The 21855-nt window shown below is 40.9% G+C and overlaps 2 protein-coding genes across 2 annotated transcripts; one reads left to right on the forward strand and one right to left on the reverse strand.

Annotated features, from left to right (window-relative positions):
• Positions 1–3788: 3788 nt before the first annotated feature.
• On the reverse strand, positions 3789–21339 carry LOC129135376 (ubiquitin-like). The gene is given in 2 exon segments (XM_063787939.1): positions 3789–4306; positions 21271–21339. A coding segment is annotated over 1 exon segment (384 nt). The 5' UTR covers positions 4280–4306; positions 21271–21339; the 3' UTR covers positions 3789–3895.
• On the forward strand, positions 6363–13535 carry CDKN2B (cyclin dependent kinase inhibitor 2B). Its single transcript, XM_009456385.5, has 2 exons — positions 6363–7636; positions 10186–13535. Exons 1-2 carry the CDS (start codon positions 7481–7483, stop codon positions 10444–10446), a joined length of 417 nt encoding a protein of 138 aa, XP_009454660.2. The 5' UTR covers positions 6363–7480; the 3' UTR covers positions 10447–13535.
• Positions 21340–21855: the final 516 nt, after the last annotated feature.

Genomic DNA, 21855 nt, shown 5'->3' on the forward strand with positions numbered 1-21855 from the left:
GTGAAGGAAGTCATTGGTAGCTTGATGGGGATGGCATTGAATCTATAAATTACCTTGGGCAGTACGGCCATTTCCACGATATTGATTCTTCCTACCCATGAGCATGGAATGTTCTTCCATTTGTTTGTATCCTCTTTTATTTCATTGAGCAGTGGTTTGTAGTTCTCCTTGAAGAGGTCCTTCACGTCCCTTGTATTAGACCTAAAACCATAAAAACCCTAGAAGAAAACCTAGGCATTACCATTCAGGACATAGGCATGGGCAAGGACTTGATGTCTAAAACACCAAAAGCAATGGCAACAAAAGCCAAAATTGACAAATGGGATCTAATTAAACTAAAGAGCTTCTGCACAGCAAAAGAAACTATCATCAGAGTGAACAGGCAACCTACAAAATGGGAGAAAATTTTCGCAACCTACTCATCTGACAAAGGGCTGATATCCAGAATCTACAATGAACTCAAACAAATTTACAAGAAAAAAACAAACAACCCCATCAAAAAGTGGGCAAAGGATATGAACAGACACTTCTCAAAAGAAGACATTTATGCAGCCAAAAGACACATGAAAAAATGCTCATCATCACTGGCCATCAGAGAAATGCAAATCAAAACCACAATGAGATACCATCTCACACCAGTTAGAATGGCAATCATTAAACAGTCAGGAAACTAATGCTAGATGACGAGTTAGTGGGTGCAGCACACCAGCATGGCACATGTATACATATGTAACTAACCTGCACATTGTGCACATGTACCCCAAAACTTAAAGTATAATAATAATAAAAATGAATAAATAAATAAATAAACAAACATAAATGGGGGAATAAATTCATGTTAATGAATTGAAGATTCAATATTTTTAGATGACAGTCTTCCCCAAATTGATCTATAAATTCCACACAATCCCAATTAAAATTCAAAGAAGATTATTTGGCAAGATAATTTTTAAATTTATATTAAAAAGTAAAGGATTCAGAATGACCAAACAATTTCGAAAAGGGAGGATGAATTTGGAGGGGTTACATTACCTGATTTAAAAACTTCCTATAAAGCTACCTTAATCAAGACAGTGTAGAACTGACTAAAGAATGGACTTTTTCATAGGAAAATGAATCTTAATAAAGAGTCTAGAAATAGAAAAAAAAAGTCAGGAAACAACAGGTGCTGGAGAGGATGTGGAGAAATAGGAACACTTTTACACTGTTGGTGGGACTGTAAACTAGTTCAACCATTGTGGAAGTCAGTGTGGCGATTCCTCAGGGATCTAGAACTAGAAATACCATTTGACCCAGCAATCCCATTACTGGGTATATACCCAAAGGACTATAAGTCATGCTGCTATAAAGGCACATGCACACGTATGTTTATTGCAGCACTATTGACAATAGCAAAGACTTGGAACCAACCCAAATGTCCAACGATGATAGACTGGATTAAGAAAATGTGGCACATATACACCACGGAATACTATGCAGTCATAAAAATGATGAGTTCATGTCCTTTGTAGGGACATGGATGAAACTGGAAATCATTATTCTCAGTAAACTATCGCAAGGACAAAAAACCAAACACCGCCATGTTCTCACTCATAGATGGGAATTGAACAATGAGAACACATGGACACAGGAAGGGGAACATCACACTCTGGGGACTGTTGTGGGGTGGGGGGAGGGGGGAGGGATAGCATTAGGAGATATATCTAATGCTAAATGACGAGTTAATGGGTGCAGCACACCAGCATGGCACATGTATACATATGTAACTAACCTGCACATTGTGCACATGTACCCTAAAACTTAAAGTATAATAATAATAATAAAAAAAAAGAAAGATGCTAGGACTCAACTCATTCTTTTGAAAATTTATAAATACATTTCAAAATCTAGTGGTTTATCCTGTCTTTCTTACATATACCTGAAAGCAATGAAGTAGATAATGAAGAGAACTTTCTATATAGAAATATTCCAGGCCAGGCACAGTGGCTTATGTCTGTAATCCCAACACTTTGGGAGGCTGAAGCAGGAGGAGCTTAGGAGGCTGAGCCCAGGAGTTAGAGACCAGCCTGGGCAAAAAAGCAAGACCCTCATCTCTACAAAAAATTTAAAAATTAGCCAGGTGATGTGTGCCTGTAGTCCTAGCTATTGGGGAAGCTGAGGTGGGAGGATCACTTGAGCCTGGGAGTTGCAGGTTGCAGTGAGCTATGATCACACCACTGCACTCCAGCCTGGGTGACAGTGCAAGACTCTGTCTCAAATAATAAATAAATAAATAAATAAATAATTTAAAAAGACATTCCAGCTAGTAAATGAAGGAATAGTAAAATTAGAATATCACCATTTTGCCATCCCCAAGAAAATAATAATCTATGAAATAATTATCCATGGCTGCTAGAATCATAGAAAGAGACAACCATATTATGTGTCTCTTGGTGAAAGTACGTAATCCCACTTATTAAATACTTTTGCCCAAATATCAAACCTGAATCACATACAGACTCTAGGCCTAAATAATAAATTATGAGAAATACAAATGACAAAGAAAAATGTTGAGTGTCATTATAAAGAAGCATTCAGCAAAATCCAAGCTTTAGAAAACTACAGATAAAGCCAATTTCTGCAACAGATAAATTGAAAGAAAAAAAAAGGCAAAAGGGGGAAACTGTAGATAAGAGGAAACAAGAGGTCAGGTGCAGTGGTTCACTCTTGCAATCCAGCACTTTGGGAGGCCGAGGTGAAAGAATTGTGTGAGCCCAGGAGTTCGGGACCAGCCTGGGCCAGATGGCAAGACTTCATCTCTTCAAAAAAGCAAAAATATTAGCCAGTCATGGTGGCCAACACCTGTAGTCCCAGCTACTCTGGAGGATGAGGCAGCAGCATCCCTTAAGCCCAGGAATTCGAGGCAGCAGTGACCCTTGCTCACAGCATTGCACTCCAGCCTGGTCGACAAGGTGAATGAAACCTGTCCCTTATAAGAAAAAAAAGAGAGAGAGAGATACAAGAGACTGTAGCAATTTCAACCAATTTCAATATCCTAGCCTTATTTTAATCCTTATTCAAATGAATAAATTATTAATAACAGTTTAAAAAGAAATGAAAAGTAAAATGTGTAAAAATTAAGATGCTGTTGTTATGGGTTAAATTCTGTCACCTCTAAATTTTTATATTAAAGTCCTAAGCCCAATACCTCACAATTTGACCGTATTTGGAAATAGAGCCCTTAAAGAAGTGACTAAGTTAAAATAAGGCCATTGGGGTGGGCCCTAATCCAATCTGACTGGTGTCCTCAAAAGAGGAGGAAATTTGGACACACACAAGAGATCCAGGGGCACGTGTGCACAGAGGGATGACTATGTGAAGAGGCAGCAGTAGGATGGCCACGTGCAAGTCAAGAAGAGAGGCCTCAGGAGAAGTTAAAACTCTGAGAAAATAAATATTTGTTGTTTAAGCTACTCAGTCTGTGGTATTCTGTTATGGCAGCCCTAGCAAACTAATACGGATACTAAAATGATGAACAAGTCCACCATTTAATTAATCTTGAAAAACACATGGGAATATAGAAGTGGATATACTGTGGATCACGGAGCAATAAACCCAACTCATAAAATGGAGAAAATCAAACCTCCTGGTGGGAAGGTGTGTCATAAAAAATTTGAAAAAGCCCCAGAAGTGATTATGAATTTCCTTCTCTTCTCACTTATAAACACTATCTTAGTCCTAATCATATGCAAAAGTGTGCATAAATGAGGGCAAGGTTAGGTCGCTGTTTCTCTTGGCCAGTCAACCAGTTCTATTCATACTTTTTTTTTTTTCCAGTCAATGAAAGGGACACTTTATTGAGGCTCCAGGGCCACGGGGCCTGGGCAGGAGGCTGCCCTCCGAGGAAGGAAGAGCCTTATTTGACCTTCTTGGGGCGCAGGTTGTTGGTGTGGCCACAATTCTTCTTGCGGCAATTGACAGCATAGGGGTGCAGGAGAGCATAGCGCTTATGGCAGATCATCTTGTTTCAGTTGTATTTCTAGGCGAGCTGGAAGAGTGAAGGCTCAATAATGACACCTCGCAGGTGCAGCACCAGGTGCGGGGTGGGCTGTTTCTGGACGTTGTAGTCTGAGAGAGTGCGGCCATCCTCCAGCTGTTTGCTGGCAAATATCAGACGCTGCTTGTCAGGGGGGATACCCTCCTTGTCTTGAATTTTCGCACTGACATTCTCAATGGTGTCACTGGGCTCGACCTCAAGGGTGATGGTCTTGCCCGTGAGGGTCTTCACAAAGATCTGCATCTCTGTGTCTGCAGCTCGGCTGCCTCGCTGAAGAAAAAAAGGATGGCAGATCTATTCATACTTCTATATCAAGGTCATATACAGACAATTTCACCAACTAGAATATAAAAATATTATTACTAGTGATCTGAGTTATGTGCAACATTGGAATGGATACCACTCATTCCCTTCTACTGACCTCCAAAATTCTATGCCAATTTACCATTAACTTTCTCTTTCTTTCTTCTCAATTATAAATTCTCCACCTTATTAAAAGACATGGCTCTGACAATTCCAAGTTTCAGCTGCCCACTATGTTCCCATCCACTTCATCTTTTAAATGTGTTTAAAGCATTAACAACAGATTGTGTTTCACCCTAGAGACAGCTGGGTTTCAAGGAGAGGTAAAATGTTTCATAATCTCACTCTATTGTCCAAGACAAATGTGCTATTGTATTACATGTGAAATGTCATCTTTGAAGTCTGGTAAGGGTGTGCTGTGAGGTGAGCCATCTGGAAAACACAGTGTAGACTGAAAAATAATTATAAGCCAGTTTATTACTTTTTTCCAGTTAAGCCTACCATGACAGCTGCTAAAAAAAAACACTATGTAGTATAAAGGGTAAAAAGACTCTGAAGTCGCAAAAGTTATACCCACCTCCAACAATGATTAGCTAGTATACAAGTCACTCAAATTCTCTGATCCTTTTGGCTTGTCTGTAAAATTGAAATATGGACACATGCCACAGAGGAGTTTTATGAGTATTAAATGAAACAACAGCTGTAAAGCACTTGGTACAGAGTACACAATAAGTTTGATTTCTCTTCTCGTCTTCTAAATATAGACTATATAATATTCTTTATACAGAGAATATTAGATAAAATCCAATCATATTTGAAAACCAGGTTGAGCAGGTTGGTTTTTCAAAGAAATTCATTGAGCTTCCATAATGTCCTTTCTATTTGACGGGAGAAAAGGGGCTTTGGAAGATCAAGTGTGAAGCTTTAGAATTCTGTCTGGAGCTGGTTAGGACCACCCAGGCCTGAGTATAAGCAAAGCGCTGTCCGTGGTGCTAGTAAGCGCGAATGCCCCCGGCAACATTTTCCCTACCCAAAGTTGTTTTTCATTCAGTCAACTTGCTTCGCGAAGCTCACACATCTGCCTCGTGCAAGATTCTCAGTCATTCTACTTAGTCATTGGTTCTTTCCCTATCACCATTCTTTATGTCCCCCTCAGAGAAAAACATTATCTTCCATTTCCTTATCAACTCCAAACAGCTTTCATTTTTCTGACATATTTACTACCTCAGAAAATGGCTCAGGAATTGGGTCAGACTATCTTGTCCTAACTTTTCTGATAAGTTTCAGAGAAACTCAAAGGTCAAAGCAAGAGCATAAGAGTAAAAGGTAGAGAAATTAAGAAACTGAAGACTAGGAAATGGGGGTTGGATGGGAAAGAAAAAGAAATTGTTATTAATGCTACCCGGTTCCCTTCCCTGTCCAGGTGGATTTCAGCTCTGTTGAGGCTCTGTCAGTAGATTTTCAGCCCTAACCACCACTTCCATGGTGGTGGCACTTCCACTGCCTTTAAAAGAAAGAGCTTTTTTTAATTCTACAGGGATTTGGGGGATGAGGAGTCAGAGCTAAGGTATCCTAAAAAAAACATGTGAAGACTCTCATTTTGCAATACACAAGCAATTGCCCTCCTGTTAAGACTTTGTCTTCCTCAGCACTCCGAACCAAAATGATTCTGTAAACAAAAATTGTTCACTTTTAGGAGAGGTCCACTTATGCATTTCCTCACCAAAGTTTTTAGGCAACAAATCCATAACTTGCGGTTCTCTTCCTATCCAATGTAGCATCCGCTGAAATGTTTTAAATATTTTAAGTAATAAATGTTGATTCAAACTCACCTAGGAAGATTAGGAAGGGAAAAAAAAGCACTTGGCATTTAAATCTTCAGAACAGAATTTAATGACAGGTTCAGCCTGTTTAATGACAAGCCCAGCACCACACCCCTCTCTTATGATGTTTCATTATTACTGCATAAATTTCCTTTATTACTCATGATAAATAAAAATAAGATACCTGACAAAGTGGGTTTAAATAGGTAAGAGTGCAAACAAAGATTTACTGTACAAATATGATGAAACTGGGATCTCAGATTCTTAAAGTATAATTTTTTTTGTCTTATGTGTGCCAGGTTGCCACTCTCAATCTCGAACTAGTTTTTTTCTCTTTTAAGGGTTGTATCCATAATGCAAAAATGGAAAGAATTAAAAAGCACACGCAAAACATGATTCTCGGGATTTTTCTCTATTTTTATGGTTGACTAATTCAAACAGAAAGACACATCCAAGAGAAAATTGCTAAGTTTGATACAAGTTATGAAACTTGTGAAGCCCAAGTACTGCCTGGGGATGAATTTAACTTGTATGACAGGTGCAGAGCTGTCGCTTTCAGACATCTTAAGAAAGACGGAGTTATTTTGAATGCCTTTCTCTCGGTCACAAGGGAGCCACCAACGTCTCCACAGTGAAACCAACTGGCTGGCTGAAGGAACAGAAATCCTCTGCTCCGCCTACTGGGGATTAGGAGCTGAGGGCAGTGGTGAACATTCCCAAAATATTAGCCTTGGCTTTACTGGACATCCAGCGAGCAGTGCAGCCAGCATTCCTGGCGGCTCCCTGGCCCAGTCTCTGGCGCATGCGTCCTAGCATCTTTGGGCAGGCTTCCCCGCCCTCGTGACGCGTCGGCCCGGGCCTGGCCTCCCGGCGATCACAGCGGACAGGGGGCGGAGCCTAAGGGGGTGGGGAGACGCCGGCCCCTTGGCCCAGCTGAAAACGGAATTCTTTGCCGGCTGGCTCCCCACTCTGCCAGAGCGAGGCGGGGCAGTGAGGACTCCGCGACGCGTCCGCACCCTGCGGCCAGAGCGGCTTTGAGCTCGGCTGCGTCCGCGCTAGGCGCTTTTTCCCAGAAGCAATCCAGGCGCGCCCGCTGGTTCTTGAGCGCCAGGAAAAGCCCGGAGCTAACGACCGGCCGCTCGGCCACTGCACGGGGCCCCAAGCCGCAGAAGGACGACGGGAGGGTAATGAATCTGAGCCCAGCTCTCCTAGGAAGGAGAGAGTGCGCCGGAGCAGCGTGGGAAAGAAGGGAAGAGTGTCGTTAAGTTTACGGCCAACGGTGGATTATCCGGGCCGCTGCGCGTCTGGGGGCTGCGGAATGCGCGAGGAGAACAAGGGCATGCCCAGTGGGGGCGGCAGCGATGAGGGTCTGGCCAGCGCCGCGGCGCGGGGACTAGTGGAGAAGGTGCGACAGCTCCTGGAAGCCGGCGCGGATCCCAACGGAGTCAACCGCTTCGGGAGGCGCGCGATCCAGGTAGCTGGGGCCCCAGGGCCTCGCCGGCAGGGGGCGCGCGAACGCGGGGCGCGGCCTCGGCGGATCGGGGCTGGAACCTAGATCGCCGATGTAGATTTGTACAGGAGTCTCCGTTGGCCGGAGGTGTGCATTCCACGCGTAAAACAGGCTTTTACCCAGCAAAAATCCTAAAGAGAGACATTGAAAAACCCACTGTTTAAGCTTTTTTTAGTGGTTTTTGTTCTGCCATCTCATGATCAGAGATGCAAGGAATAGACTGAATTGGGGAGAAAAGGAGAAAAGGAAAGCTTTTTTAGGGAAGAAGATTATCTTGTCTGTCTGCTTTCAACGATAAAGATAAGTAAACTATAAGTTACACATTCTAGATTGGATTTAAGGAATTCTACAAAATCATAGTACATGGAAAAAATCAATGTAAACTTCTAAGCTACTATATGAAATCTGTTGTATTGTTTTCTCATAGAGGTTAATTGAGAATGAGACGGGATTCCTCAACCACAGTACTTAGTTCCTTTTATGTTAGCAGTGTCTTATGAGTGATGCATAAGAGAAAAAATATATAGTTCTATAGGTTTCTCATTCTTTAATTATCATACTCAGTGCCCAGATTACAAAAATATTCCTGCAGCAACTGTTAGGTCCTTTTTGAATGGCAAAGGATCTTCATAAATAATGCATCTTTATCTTCATTGTTAAAATACACTTATTCAATGTTTAAGTACGAATCCTGCTTTAATTAATACTGATATTTTTTATTTCTTTTACAATCTAGGACAACTCTTTTGTACTTTACCGTTGGCTAGTGGTCATATTCAGTACTCACCTCACTATCACCCTCTAAAACTAAGCTAATATTAAGGGATCTTGTTAATAGTATAGATTTTAAAGAAGTGTTCATTTCTTTTGAATTCTTAGAATAATGGTATAACAAATGAGGGATTTTTAAAGGAGCAAAAATATTGTAAAGTGCGTCTTAAAAACTTAAAATTTTATTAATAATTATAAAAACAAGTTATATATGTAATTCACCATTTTCTGAAATACTAACAGCAGCTATTTTCCCCTTTTTTTCTATGTAAAATATCCTTACATCACTAGTAGATATAACTTATCACGGTTTTTAAGAGATGAAATGAACATTTCTAATATTAATGAAACAAGCCAACAAACATGAGAAGTATACTGCCTTTCAGTTAAATGGTATATTTTAAAGTGCATAAACCCATAACAACTCGATTTGAGACATTTAGTTACCAAAAATTGTCTTATAATTGACTTTAAATATGACAGCAAATGTTTTCATAATGTTCATGTACACAAATGGCTGCTACAGGATTACTCCTGCAAAACATCATTTTTTCTAAGTTATGCATCATCCTGATTGACTGCTAACATCCAAGCTCTATTTATTTATTTATTTATTTAATTTTTTTGAGATGAGGCCTCACTCTGTCGGACAGGCTGGAGTGCAGTGGCACAATCTCAGCTCACTGCAACCTCTTCCAGGATGCAAGCGATTCTCCTGCCTCAGCCTCCTGAGTTGCTGGGACTACAGGCACGCCCCACCATGCCCAGCTAATTTTTTATTTTTTGTAGTAGAGACGGGATTTCACCATGTTGGCCAGGCTGGTCTCGAACTCCTGACCTCAGGTGATCTGCCTGCTATGGCCTCCCAAAGTGCTGGGATTACAGGCATAAGCCACTGGGCCTGGCCCAAGCTCTTTTTATATAGCAAAATATTTACTGTTTAACATTTTAAAATCTTAGCTATTATAAAATCCTGTAGTATACAAATATAGTTAGTTTTATGTTACATTAAAAATATTATAGTCTAAATTTAAAATGATGAACTGTTAAGGAAAAATCATTTATTATAATTTTATAAGATTTTGCATGATTTAATTTACTTTTCCCTTCTAATCTCCAACTTTGGCTCAAATTATCACACTACAAGCCAGTTATGAGCTCAGACACATGACAAACAAAAGCCTTCCGCACGGGATTTGCTATGAGAACTAAATAAATTAAAAAAAAAAAAAAGAAGAAAACTTAGTTGTTTATTTTCTCCCCTAAACCATTACTCCCAACTTCTAACAAACAGTAGTTGACTACCTAATAAATATTTGTAGACCTGGATTATGGAGGAGGGGTCAGCAAGGCAAATAATTTAAAACTTTAAAAGCCGAATAAATTTAACTCTGCCCATAAATCATTTAACAAAATAGATTCCCATGTTCCAATGGAAATCAAGATTTGTTTTTCCATAATGATGATCATCACTTTACCATCAACTTTCTTGTCTCTGCACGTTTAGAGAATAAAATGGCATTTAATTTGTACTGAGTAGAGTATAACCTGAAGGTGGGGTGGGAAAGCGGATTGCATCAGCAAATGAAGAAACACCAGACATCAGAGACCTGAACACCTCTGCACTGGGTGAAAACTTTACAATTAGGTGTTTCTTTAAATGGCTCCACCTGCCTTGCCCCGGCCGGCATCTCCCATACCTGCCCCCACCCTGGCTCTGACCACTCTGCTCTCTCTGGCAGGTCATGATGATGGGCAGCGCCCGCGTGGCGGAGCTGCTGCTGCTCCACGGCGCGGAGCCCAACTGCGCAGACCCCGCCACTCTCACCCGACCGGTGCATGATGCTGCCCGGGAGGGCTTCCTGGACACGCTGGTGGTGCTGCACCGGGCCGGGGCGCGGCTGGACGTGCGCGATGCCTGGGGTCGTCTGCCCGTTGACTTGGCCGAGGAGCGGGGCCACCGCGACGTTGCAGGGTACCTGCGCACAGCCACGGGGGACTGACGCCAGGTTCCCCAGCCGCCCACAACGACTTTATTTTCTTACCCAATTTCCCACCCCCACCCACCTAATTCGATGAAGGCTGCCAACGGGGAGCGGCGGAAAGCCTGTAAGCCTGCAAGCCTGTCTGAGACTCACAGGAAGGAGGAGCCGACCGGGAATAACCTTCCATACATTTTTTTCTTTGTCTTATCTGGCCCTCGACACTCACCATGAAGCGAAACACAGAGAAGCGGATTTCCAGGGATATTTAGGAGTGTGTGACATTCCAGGGGTCGTTTGCTTTTCAGGGTTTTCTGAGGGAAAGTGCATATGAAATACTTGACTGGACCTGGTGGCTACGAATATTCCGATGGATGAATCTCCCACTCCAGCGCTGAGTGGGAGAAGGCAGTGATTAGCACTTGGGTGACGGCAGTCGATGCGTTCACTCCAATGTCTGCTGAGGAGTTATGGTGAACCCACAACTTAGGCCCTAGCGGCAGAAAGGAAAACCTGAAGACTGAGGACAAAGTGGACGAGGGCCGAGGTGGGCTTCAGTAAGTCCCCGGCGGCGCTTTAGTTTGAGCGCATGGCAAGTCACATGCGGAAACGACACTCTCTGGAAGCCCTGGAGACCCTCGCCCAACTCCACCAGATAGCAGAGGGGTAAGAGAGGATGTGCAAGCGACGACAGATGCTAAAATCCCTGGATCACGACGCTGCAGAGCACCTTTGCACAGGGTGCTGGCCTTTGCTCTTACTACACTGAGGAGAGATTCCCGCGGGTTCCGCAGGCAGACTACACAGGATGAGGTGGTGGAGTGGAGAGAGAGCAATTGTAACGGTTAACTGTAACGTTTTCTTTCATTCATACACACACACACACATACATACACATGCTAGGATGCGGAAATCCCCTTATGACTTGCTACTTTTTGATTTTGTGATATTTTGTACTTTTTAGTTGTTCAGCAACTGTCTTATTTAATGGGGAGATTTTAAGTAACATAACTAGTGGCTCTCAGTTAAAATGTGAGGAAGAACTACAGCTCTTAAATGTAGCAATGGCACTGTTGCAAACTCAGTGCAAACGCCTAGATTGCTTTCTTCTTAACCTATTTATTTCTTTGTTAAATTTTTCTGATTGTTTCCTTTATAGAGTGTCTCAGGGTGCAGAGGTCAGACTAAGAAATATTCCAAATGTTTTTTAGAAGATAGATGCACTTATGCAGTAAATTATCTTGGGATAGTTCCCAAAAGATTGCTGAAAAAATAGATTGAGTATAAAAACTTGAAAATATATGATGGCTCGTGGGATGTCCTACTATCACTGAACAAACTAAAGGTGCACTGCTTTGGGATTTAATTTCCAGGATTGCTTGATCATTATATCATTGGAACAACTGATACTTCACTACTTTAATAAAGAATTAACAGAGATTGAACTCCAAGAGGTGGGTAATTTGGTTTAAAAATACATGTTCATGGATTTACCACTAACTCCTGAGAAATGTTAAAGGTTCACAGGGGTTCCCTTCTCTCAATGTTTGTAATAATTGCTCATAAGCAATACCAGCAATTCATAAAAACTGCTTACTTATGCCATAGAAAATTAAACACAAAATGTATACATGTATTATGCTTCTAAATGCTCATTCTACCAGATACACATTTAAAAGAGAAAAAAGGAACAGAAACAAGTAATTTGAGAGTGGAGACTTATAAGAAGGAGTACATTTGAGTTGAATACACAAATCTTTACTTCTCTACCAATTCCTATTCCCAAAATGAACATATTACTGGGGAAAGTTAGTTGAGAATCAGAGCATATGTTATTGGGGAAAGGATATGTTTATTGACACATAATCTGTACCAGGTATGCATTAAAATATATTTGTTAATTTAATATTTAAACCTGAGAGATAGGTATTGTTTCCCAGATGAGGACAATGAGGCAAAGAAATATCAAGTAACTTGCCAAAGGTTACAAGATATTCATTCCATGGATGCACAAAGAAGTGCATCTAGTTCCACAGCTGATTATGGTTGTCTTGCTTTTCTTCCCATTGCACCAGCTTGTCCTCCAAAATCATGAATGATACACATGAAGATAACTTTTTTAAAAAAAAAAAGCAGAAATACACAATGATCTCCCTTGTAAGCTCCTAAGGTGGCTTTTCTTTCTCTAACTTCTAGTAAATATAAACGGTTTGTTTGAAAACTATTTTAAAATGTCAACAATATGGAGAATAACCCCCCCCAACACACCTATAAAAACCCAAATTTCTGGAACAAAGATAATGGAACCTCCATTTTCAAACTGAAGCACAGGGACAGAAAATATATTTCTAGTTATCACTTAAGCACTCAATCATTAGAGGCTACAAGAATAATATTTTTAAAGTTACAGTATTTTACAATTATTAGAAAACATTCTATATAAAAGAAGTCAGTTGATACTTTAAAATCTCCTATTTGGTTTATAAAATCCCTTAATTTGACCTCTATATCTTAAATTCCAAGATGTTTAAATTTGCTAGTTGCATTATACTGGGTCATGAAAAATTATCCCTTGAAATAGATATGAAACATGTTACTTCATTTCTGGTTTAAATAACTTGTGGAATCTTTCCTAATGACAACTTGATATTAAGGGAAACTAAAGAAAATGTTATTGTGGATCCCACAGTACTATATTACACTGTTTTTTTTTGTTTGTTTTGTTAGTTTTTTTTATTTAAAGCAAACCTCAAACATTATTGGGTATCAATTACCACCTGGTTGTATTGAAATAGTAACTTATCAATGCCATGTAAAAATTAATTCCATTTTTGAAGCCACCTGGCAGACAGGTTTAGCTGTTTCATCAGCAGCCTAATATATACTGTAAAATTTGTTAAGGATTTCACTTTGAAGGATACATGCAAAACATATAGTTACTATTTTCATGAGTCCTGCTTCTGGCTCCACTATGGAATACAGAAAATTAAATATACCTGTTAAGTTCGTATCTAAACCTAAGACATTACCAAGGTTTGTGCAAATTCTACTACCTGACATTTATTCCAAGAAGATCTGGAAAGTTAAATAAATTTATAAATTTAATAACATTCATTTGGCTTCATTTTTATCTTTTATTTTTCACCTAAGTGGATGAATTTTTTAAAGGGTGTTTTGCTGTTAAAGCAAAATCTATGTAAAATTTCCTATGCCTTAAATGGTTAAAATTAGTAATTTCATAACTAAGGAATGAAACAGTTTCAAGAGGAGAGCTCGAGACTGATAAAACCCCAGACGCCTCTGGGAAAATGTATACTTAGGAATACTTTCATGATATTTTATTTCCCTAATATGGCAAGCACAATATTGTGACCAGCACCAAATAATTTATCATGTGAAGCTAGGTAACTGACCTTCAGCAAATATATACAAAAACTAATTTCATTTACACTTACACTGAGATTGCCCTCCCTTTTTTGAAAATATTAACACACTGTGTGCATTGATATGTAATAGTCAGTAGGGTTTTTTTTCTTTTTGCTGATTCTATAATTACCCCTCAATTATTTTAAACAGTAAAACATATACTCATTTTCTTTTTATGCTTTACCAGAGATGGATTTTTTAAATCATAGAGCATAATTTTTACAATGTTCAATACATTGCCACTCTATCAAAAGTGGAGCAAGTAGAACTAATGATATGCAAAACTTAGAGACATTATCTGAAGAAGCACTCATGTGAACTACCTACTGGGGCAAATGTGAAAGCCAGTATCTTCTAAAGTACAGTGAGGTCTGCCCTCATGTTTTATGTCAGCAACTAATCATAACCAAATTCTGACACGTTTACTAGATTTTCAGTATTAACAGAAACTGTCTAGTTATTTGATGAAAACTTGGAGAATAATGCTTAGGTTGGTGTAGTTCACAGTGTTCAATTGCTAAGCTACAAAGAGATACCTAGATGCACAATCACACATATATGAAAATAAGACAATTTTAATTTTAGAAATTACTTAAAGGGGCAACAACAGTTGAGCCTCAATACTTTCAATATCTTCCTATTCTACTTATAACGACAGGAAAGAAAGAGGGAATGAAGAAAAGTGAAACAAGGACTTGACTGGAAGATAGAAGACCTAGATTCCCACATTGGTTCCTTAACTAATTCAATATATGAGTGCTAACTCATGTAACATCTCTACTACTATCCTTCATACCTGAAAAGTTTCTATAAAACGTTTCTCAATTTCAGCTATCCAAATGAAATTACTCCTTTCTTGCCTCTTAAATTCCCTACTCAGAAGATTTTTATGTCATTCCTTGCATAAGGAAAAAGAATACTTCATTTTACAGAAACACAGTAACTTTCACATATAGGCCCTATTAATTACATAATAAAAGAAAATATGAACAAATACTAGTGCCACTAATAATATGTAATTGGCATGGATTGTACATTAAGCACAGTAATGAAAATTAATGTATGGGTCAAAAAGCACCAAGCCTGACTTACTAATTTGTGGTGTGAACTAAATGTAAAACAAAGAGTTTGCTGGAAAAAGAACTAAGAACAATGTATTAAGATGACACACTGACTACCTCACAGCTATTCACATTACACTAGAAGTTTACAAAGGACCCCAAACACCTATTAATCCACTTCACACTCAGAAGCCCCTGGCATTAGACTTCCAGTAGATATATGGAGTCAGCTCTGGCACAGAAAATATTTTACAACAGAGTTCCACTCAAAACTTTAAGACCAATTACAGTAAGTAAACCATGTCTTATTTCTCATATTTGGCCTCCTCCCCAAATGCATAATCTATCTATCCTCTCATTATCAATGTTCTCTATTATGATGTTGTTGGGGCTACTTCCTCTGAACCCTGTCTTATGTGACCTCTGGGTCTCCATTCCATTTTAAATGAATTCCCATCTGCCGTCTATCTATGCACAAATTCTTCCATCCCCTTGGCTAAAACCTTTTAGTCTTGGCTAAAAACTGGGTCTCCCTGATAATTCCATTCCACTTCTTTCTGCGCCAGATACTAGGTACTGAGCTATGGATAACAGAGTAGGAGTCAGGACCAAGAATGAGTGTCTGGTATTTAGGTAGCTCTCAATGTAATCCCAAACCAAATATGTAAGGATAATCCATTGCTCTTCGGGTTTCTCTCTTCTCTTAGTATAAATAAGATACTTGCATTTTTTCTTTAATTAAGCTGCAAGTACTGTTATTGTTTGTTATTATATATTTTAGAATATATTTATAAGCAATAATACACAAACATAAAAGAAGAAACAGTTTATTCTGTTCACAAACCCACAGACAAGTCAGCAGATTATTGTCAACACAGAGTTTTCTTCTAGAGGGTGACTGTTGGAAAGATGTATATGGCATGGCTCCTCATTCCATCTGAGTTCTGAGTTTCTAAGCTCTATCACCTTTCCTAGGGCACAGAGGTACCCTCTCACCATTCTCAGAATCTCCTGCCAAAGTGCCACCTATAATATTTTCTGAAAAACATTTTATCATCCTCTATTATTTGCTAATCTCTGGACTGCCTTTGATAGTTAGACTTATCACAGTAAGACTATTCCAAAATGAGTAGTTTTTAATATGTTTAAATACCACCATAAACAGAAAGATTTAAGGTCGTCCCCTTTCTAGGGAAGCATACCACTTTATTATACATTTGCTCCCAAGTATGTCTTATGTCTATAAGAATGGTGTTTGCCTCAGTAGTCATTTGAGGGCAACAAGTTTAAAACCCCTTCCATTTCAGAAAATTGTTTCTCAATCCTGGCTCCATGTCAGAATCACCCGTGAGGATGTTTTAACATTTAGACTTGTTGATCAGCTCCAGGTCTACAAAATTAGAATCTCTAGGTTTGAGCCCCAATATTCCTGTGGTTGTTATTTAATAATTCTTGCTCATGGTAAACTTTCAAACAGTCCAGAAAGCAAAAAGTAGTAAGCAAAAATCTGAAATTTTTCCCACCCTCATTCTTACTACCCAAAGGTAACCACTATTACAAATATTTAATTATCCTTCCAGAAATATAAGTACATATAATTGCAAACATCTCTCCCCCAGCATGCATATTTGGAAAACATGAATGGGATCATACTATTCTGTCACTTGCTTTCTTTAATTAGCAATAGATCTTTGACAACTTCCATTGTCAGTGCATATAGATGTACTTCATTATTGTTTATGGCTGCACAGTTTTATATTTTATGAATGAGCCCTAACAACAACAACAACAAAAAAACAGTCTCCTCACAAGCATGTCAATCGTTTTTCTCTTTCTTGCACTTTGTTTGCTAATACACACTGCTATAAAGAAACATTTCTGCATACTTATACAAGTTATCTGTAGCAATTTATATAGGAGTGAATTGCTTTAGCTGAAGTTACATATCTAAATGTGTCTGTGGGTGTAAAATCTATCCATATATACATATGTATCCATACATAAAATACATATATACATATGTATGTATATATATATGTGTACATGTGTGTACATCTTCCCATACTTACAGATATGTGTGTACATATGTGTATATAAAGATATGTATTATATATGTTCCATACATGAGTTATAGGAATAGAATTGCTGAGTCAAAGGGTGTATATAAGTATATAGATATATACACAAACATATAACATACATATGAACTATATATACTATATAGTATATATGTGTATATATATTTCCATACATTATTTGTGTGTGTCTTTACATACTTAAAATAGTGGAATAGCTGAGTCAAAGGGTACATATATTCTCATAAAGTTTTGACTAGATATTGTAATGCTGCCTTTCAAAACAATTACACCAAGTTGTAATAGTAAGAGTGATTGTTTCCTGACAACTTTGTCAAAGTAGTCTTTTTTCTTTTTGCCACACTTGTGGTTATATGACATTGTTTCTGTTTACATTTGTTTATTAATGAGTAAGATTATCTTTTTATTTTTTACTATTTGCACATATTCTACTATAAACTATTATATCCTTTGCCTTTTTTATTGGATTGTTGTTTTACTGGATTATGTATTTATTTATATAGTCTAGTAATTAATCTTTTGACATATATGATCAAATAATTGTTTTTTATTCTTGCTTATGTTATCTTTTTTCTTATGACTTTGGGGTTTTGAGTTTGAGCATGTGCAATGTTAGGAAAGTTTCTCATGAAATTTGGATAATCAAGAGTTACCTAAGGGATAAAGCTAGTGTCATAGGACATTAAGTTGGGGGAGGAGGAGAACAAGACAAGGGATATTCAGTAAGATTTTTCTCTCCTATCCCTGCCTATGGAATGAATTTGCTGATCTAAAACAGAAAATTATTCACCCCTATTTAAAAAAACTCAATTAACTCAGGTTTTTAGGCCAGTGGAAGAGAACCCCAAAAACTTCCAATATTCAGTGATTCTGTCTGCATAAGTGACCCACAGATAACTTACTCCCTATTGACCCTGGCCTTTGGGACAACAGAAAAGGCACAAGGCTTGTAACCCAAAGGCCTGCCTGATGATTCCAGCCCTGGCTCTTGCTGGCCATGAAGTGTTCAAGATTTGAGCCTTTCTAGGCCTCATTCTTTCCACCTGTAAAACAGGAGTAATAATCCCAATTTTGAAAGGCCACTGTGAGGATAAAATAAGTAATATAAGTGAAATTACATGCTCAGTTCTTCGTTATTAATTTTTTGGAGAGCACATAGCCAAAAGTCACTCCGCATTCCAAAAGTATTTGGAATACCACATACCCATTGTTATGCTAGAGAGAGTCATCTTCACCATTGTATTTTGCTGAGACTAATATTAAACTTAGAATTCCCCTGCATACTGCAACTGAAAGAGAACAGGTATTGGGCAGCGGCAGTGGGGGAAACCAAGATGGAATTTAGATGTTCAAATTTTAATATTTACATATTTTGAACAGAGAGCTTACTATATAATTATCCTTTTATTCAGATGGCATTCCTCTGAAATAAGCAATTACCCTTATCCCTAGGTCTAGTTCCTGTGGAGAGAAAATGATTATACTTTCAGCTATATGGTCCAATAAATAAAGATAGATCCCTCAATTTAAATTTGATCCTCAGAAAACTGAGGGTCAGAGAACCCCTCAGGCATGATGGGATAATGTGACGGTTAATTTGGTATGTCACCTTGGCTAGGCTGTGGTACCCAGTGTTTGAGTCAAACACTAGTCTAAATATTGCTGTGGAGGTATTTTTTAGATGTGATTAACATTTAAGTCAGTAGACTTGAAAAAGCAGATTATCCTCAATAATATGGGTGGTCCTCATCCAAGCAGTTGAAGAGCTTAAGAGAAATGACTGAGGTCCCTCAAGGAAGAAGAAATTCTGCTTCCAGATTGCCTTTGGATTCAAGTCTTGCAACAACTCTTCCCTGGGTCTCCAATTTGTCAACCCCCACCATTTTCTAAGACAATTCCTTCAAATAAGTATTTTCTCTCTCTTTCTCTTTCTCTCTCCCTCCCTCTCTTTCTCTCCCCCACATATGTGTGTGTAGACATATAATGTATGTATATATAAAATTGTATACACACACACAGTCATGTGCTGGATAACGATGCTTCAGTCAACCACAGTCACATATTGGTGGTGTCCCATAAGATTATAATGGATGTGAAAAATTCCTATCCCCTAGTGATGTCATAGCTATCCTAAAGTTGTAGCACAACATACTACCTTTTCTATGTTTAGATATGTTAAGATATAAAACTACATTTTGTTACAATTATCTACAGTATTCAGTATAGTAACATGTTGTAAAGGTTTGCAGCCTAGGAGCAATAGCCCATACCATACAGCCTAGATGTATAATAGACTATACCATCTAGATTTGTATATGATGTTTGCACAACAATGAAATCGCCTAAAGATACATGTCTGAGAATGTATCCCTGTTGTTAAGCAACCCCATGACGGTGTGTATATACATATACATATGTGTGGTACTGGCACGCACACACACACACACAATTGGTTCTGTTTCCCTGGAGAACTGACTGATATAGATAGCGACTTCAAAAGATGTTTAATAAGTGCCTTTTCTCCTTTCCCCACCAGGCTTTATTGCAACAACTAGTTACATTGTCTAGGCCCAAGAAACCCTCACCGCTCCCACTCCATTCCTCCAGTATCTTTAAATGACACTATGCTGGCATCCGACATCGTTTTTCTTCCAGGATGAACTAACCCTTTCTAAAGCGCCCTTCCTCTGTGGGACAGAAAACCTAATGCCCCCCTACAGAGGCGGAGGCCGGGTGAAGGTGGTGGTACGAGGGGAATGCTGGGGGCGTGGCATAGGTGCACAGGAAGACTCATAAAAGGATCTGGTTCCCATAGAGCTGACATTCTACACAACAAACAAGTAAACAAATACATAAATAAAATAATCTCTTCGTCCTAAGTGCTATAAAGAAAAAAATCACGGTGGTATCAGGGTGCCTGAAAAGGGAAGCATTTCTGAGGAAGGGCTACCTACTTCAGAAGAGACCTGAAGGAAAAAGAGCTAGATTTGCGAAGAGGGAGAAAGAGCAGCCATACTAGACAGACAGGTGGCATGTGGCCCCAGCACAAAGCACGCTGTTGGGTAAATTCTGAGTGAACTCTACCTACCGGGGAGGTGCATTTGTAAATATCTAGATAGATATTTAGAGTGGCTACGTAAGAGCGATCGCTAAATCTCACTTTTTCCAAAGGGCCCCGTTTTGTCTTGGGTTTGTACCGAGGTCCAGCAGCAACGTCAAGTGACGGGGCGGGGGATGGGGAAAGAGAAGTCGGCCGCTCCTCTAGGCTACCGCACCGCCTTAAGTGGGTGGCTCGGCCAGTGCAGGCCTCACTTTCCTCCCCTGTAAGGTCTGGGGGGCTTGACGTCTGATCTGTAAGGCCCTGTCGGCTCACGCTGTGGTTCCACTTCTTCAACTAGGCCACTAGGCCCAAGCGCATGAACAGGAAGCCACTGAGAAGCGGGCCACATTTCCAGGTTCCCGGAGCTGGGCCTAGTCCCGTATCCTCTGGCACACACCCAGCCACTCAGGCCGCGGGTCCAGCCCGCGAGGTTTAGGACAGATCCAGGCAGACCGCAGGCTCCGGGTCGGGGCACCGGGTCAGCGCGCCGGCCTGAAGGCGGCGTGCTGGGCTCGACTTCCCGCGCGCGGAGAGCCGGCGAGCCCGCGTCCGAGTTCCTGGACGAGAGCCGAGCCTCGCTTAGACCGCGCTCAGGACCCGGCTCCTCCGCATTCTCGGGCTGCCCCTGTGTCCTCGACTCACCCCTCCTTTCTGCCGCTCCTTCCTTTCCTTGCCCTGCTTTTACTGTTCCCAAACAGGACCGCTGTTCCTGTCTCCCAGCTGGAAAGGAGGAAGGGAGAGAGTCCAGAAAGGATCGGTGATGTGGAAGAAAAGGGGAGGAGGGGACATGGAGGGGGAGACCGGAGAGAGAACGTACGCCGAGGAGTCAGGCGGCGGGATCAAGGGGTGTCGGGGTGTCTGGGCGCGGGGCAGAGCGTGGAGGCGGCAGCGGCCAACGGTCGCCAAGACAACCATTCTACGCGAGGACGCGGCGACAGGAGGGGAGCGGCCCGCGGGGGAGGGGAGCGCGGGGGGAAGAGGAAAGAGGAAGAAGCGCTCAGATGCTCCGCGGCTGTCGTGAAGGTTAAAACCGAAAATAAAAATGGGCTAGACACAAAGGACTCGGTGCTTGTCCCAGCCAGGCGCCCTCGGCGACGCGGGCAGCTGGGAGGGGAATGGGCGCCCGGACCCAGCTGGGACCCCCGGGTGCGACTCCACCTACCTAGTCCGGCGCCAGGCCGGGCCGACAGCTCCGGCAGCGCCAGCGCCGCGCCGTGTCCAGATGTCGCGTCAGAGGCGTGCAGCGGTTTAGTTTAATTTCGCTTGTTTTCCAAATCTAGAAGAGGAGCGGAGCGGCTTTTAGTTCAAAACTGACATTCAGCCTCCTGATTGGCGGATAGAGCAATGAGATGACCTCGCTTTCCTTTCTTCCTTTTTCATTTTTAAATAATCTAGTTTGAAGAATGGAAGACTTTCGAAGAGGGGAGCCAGGAATAAAATAAGGGGAATAGGGGAGCGGGGACGCGAGCAGCACCAGAATCCGCGGGAGCGCGGCTGTTCCTGGTAGGGCCGTGTCAGGTGACGGATGTAGCTAGGGGGCGAGCTGCCTGGAGTTGCGTTCCAGGCGTCCGGCCCCTGGGCCGTCACCGCGGGGCGCCCGCGCTGAGGGTGGGAAGATGGTGGTGGGGGTGGGGGCGCACACAGGGCGGGAAAGTGGCGGTAGGCGGGAGGGAGAGGAACGCGGGCCCTGAGCCGCCCGCGCGCGCGCCTCCCTACGGGCGCCTCCGGCAGCCCTTCCCGCGTGCGC

Source organism: Pan troglodytes, chromosome 11 (assembly GCF_028858775.2).
Source record: "Pan troglodytes isolate AG18354 chromosome 11, NHGRI_mPanTro3-v2.0_pri, whole genome shotgun sequence".
In the NCBI taxonomy this organism is placed as follows: Eukaryota; Metazoa; Chordata; class Mammalia; order Primates; family Hominidae; genus Pan; species Pan troglodytes.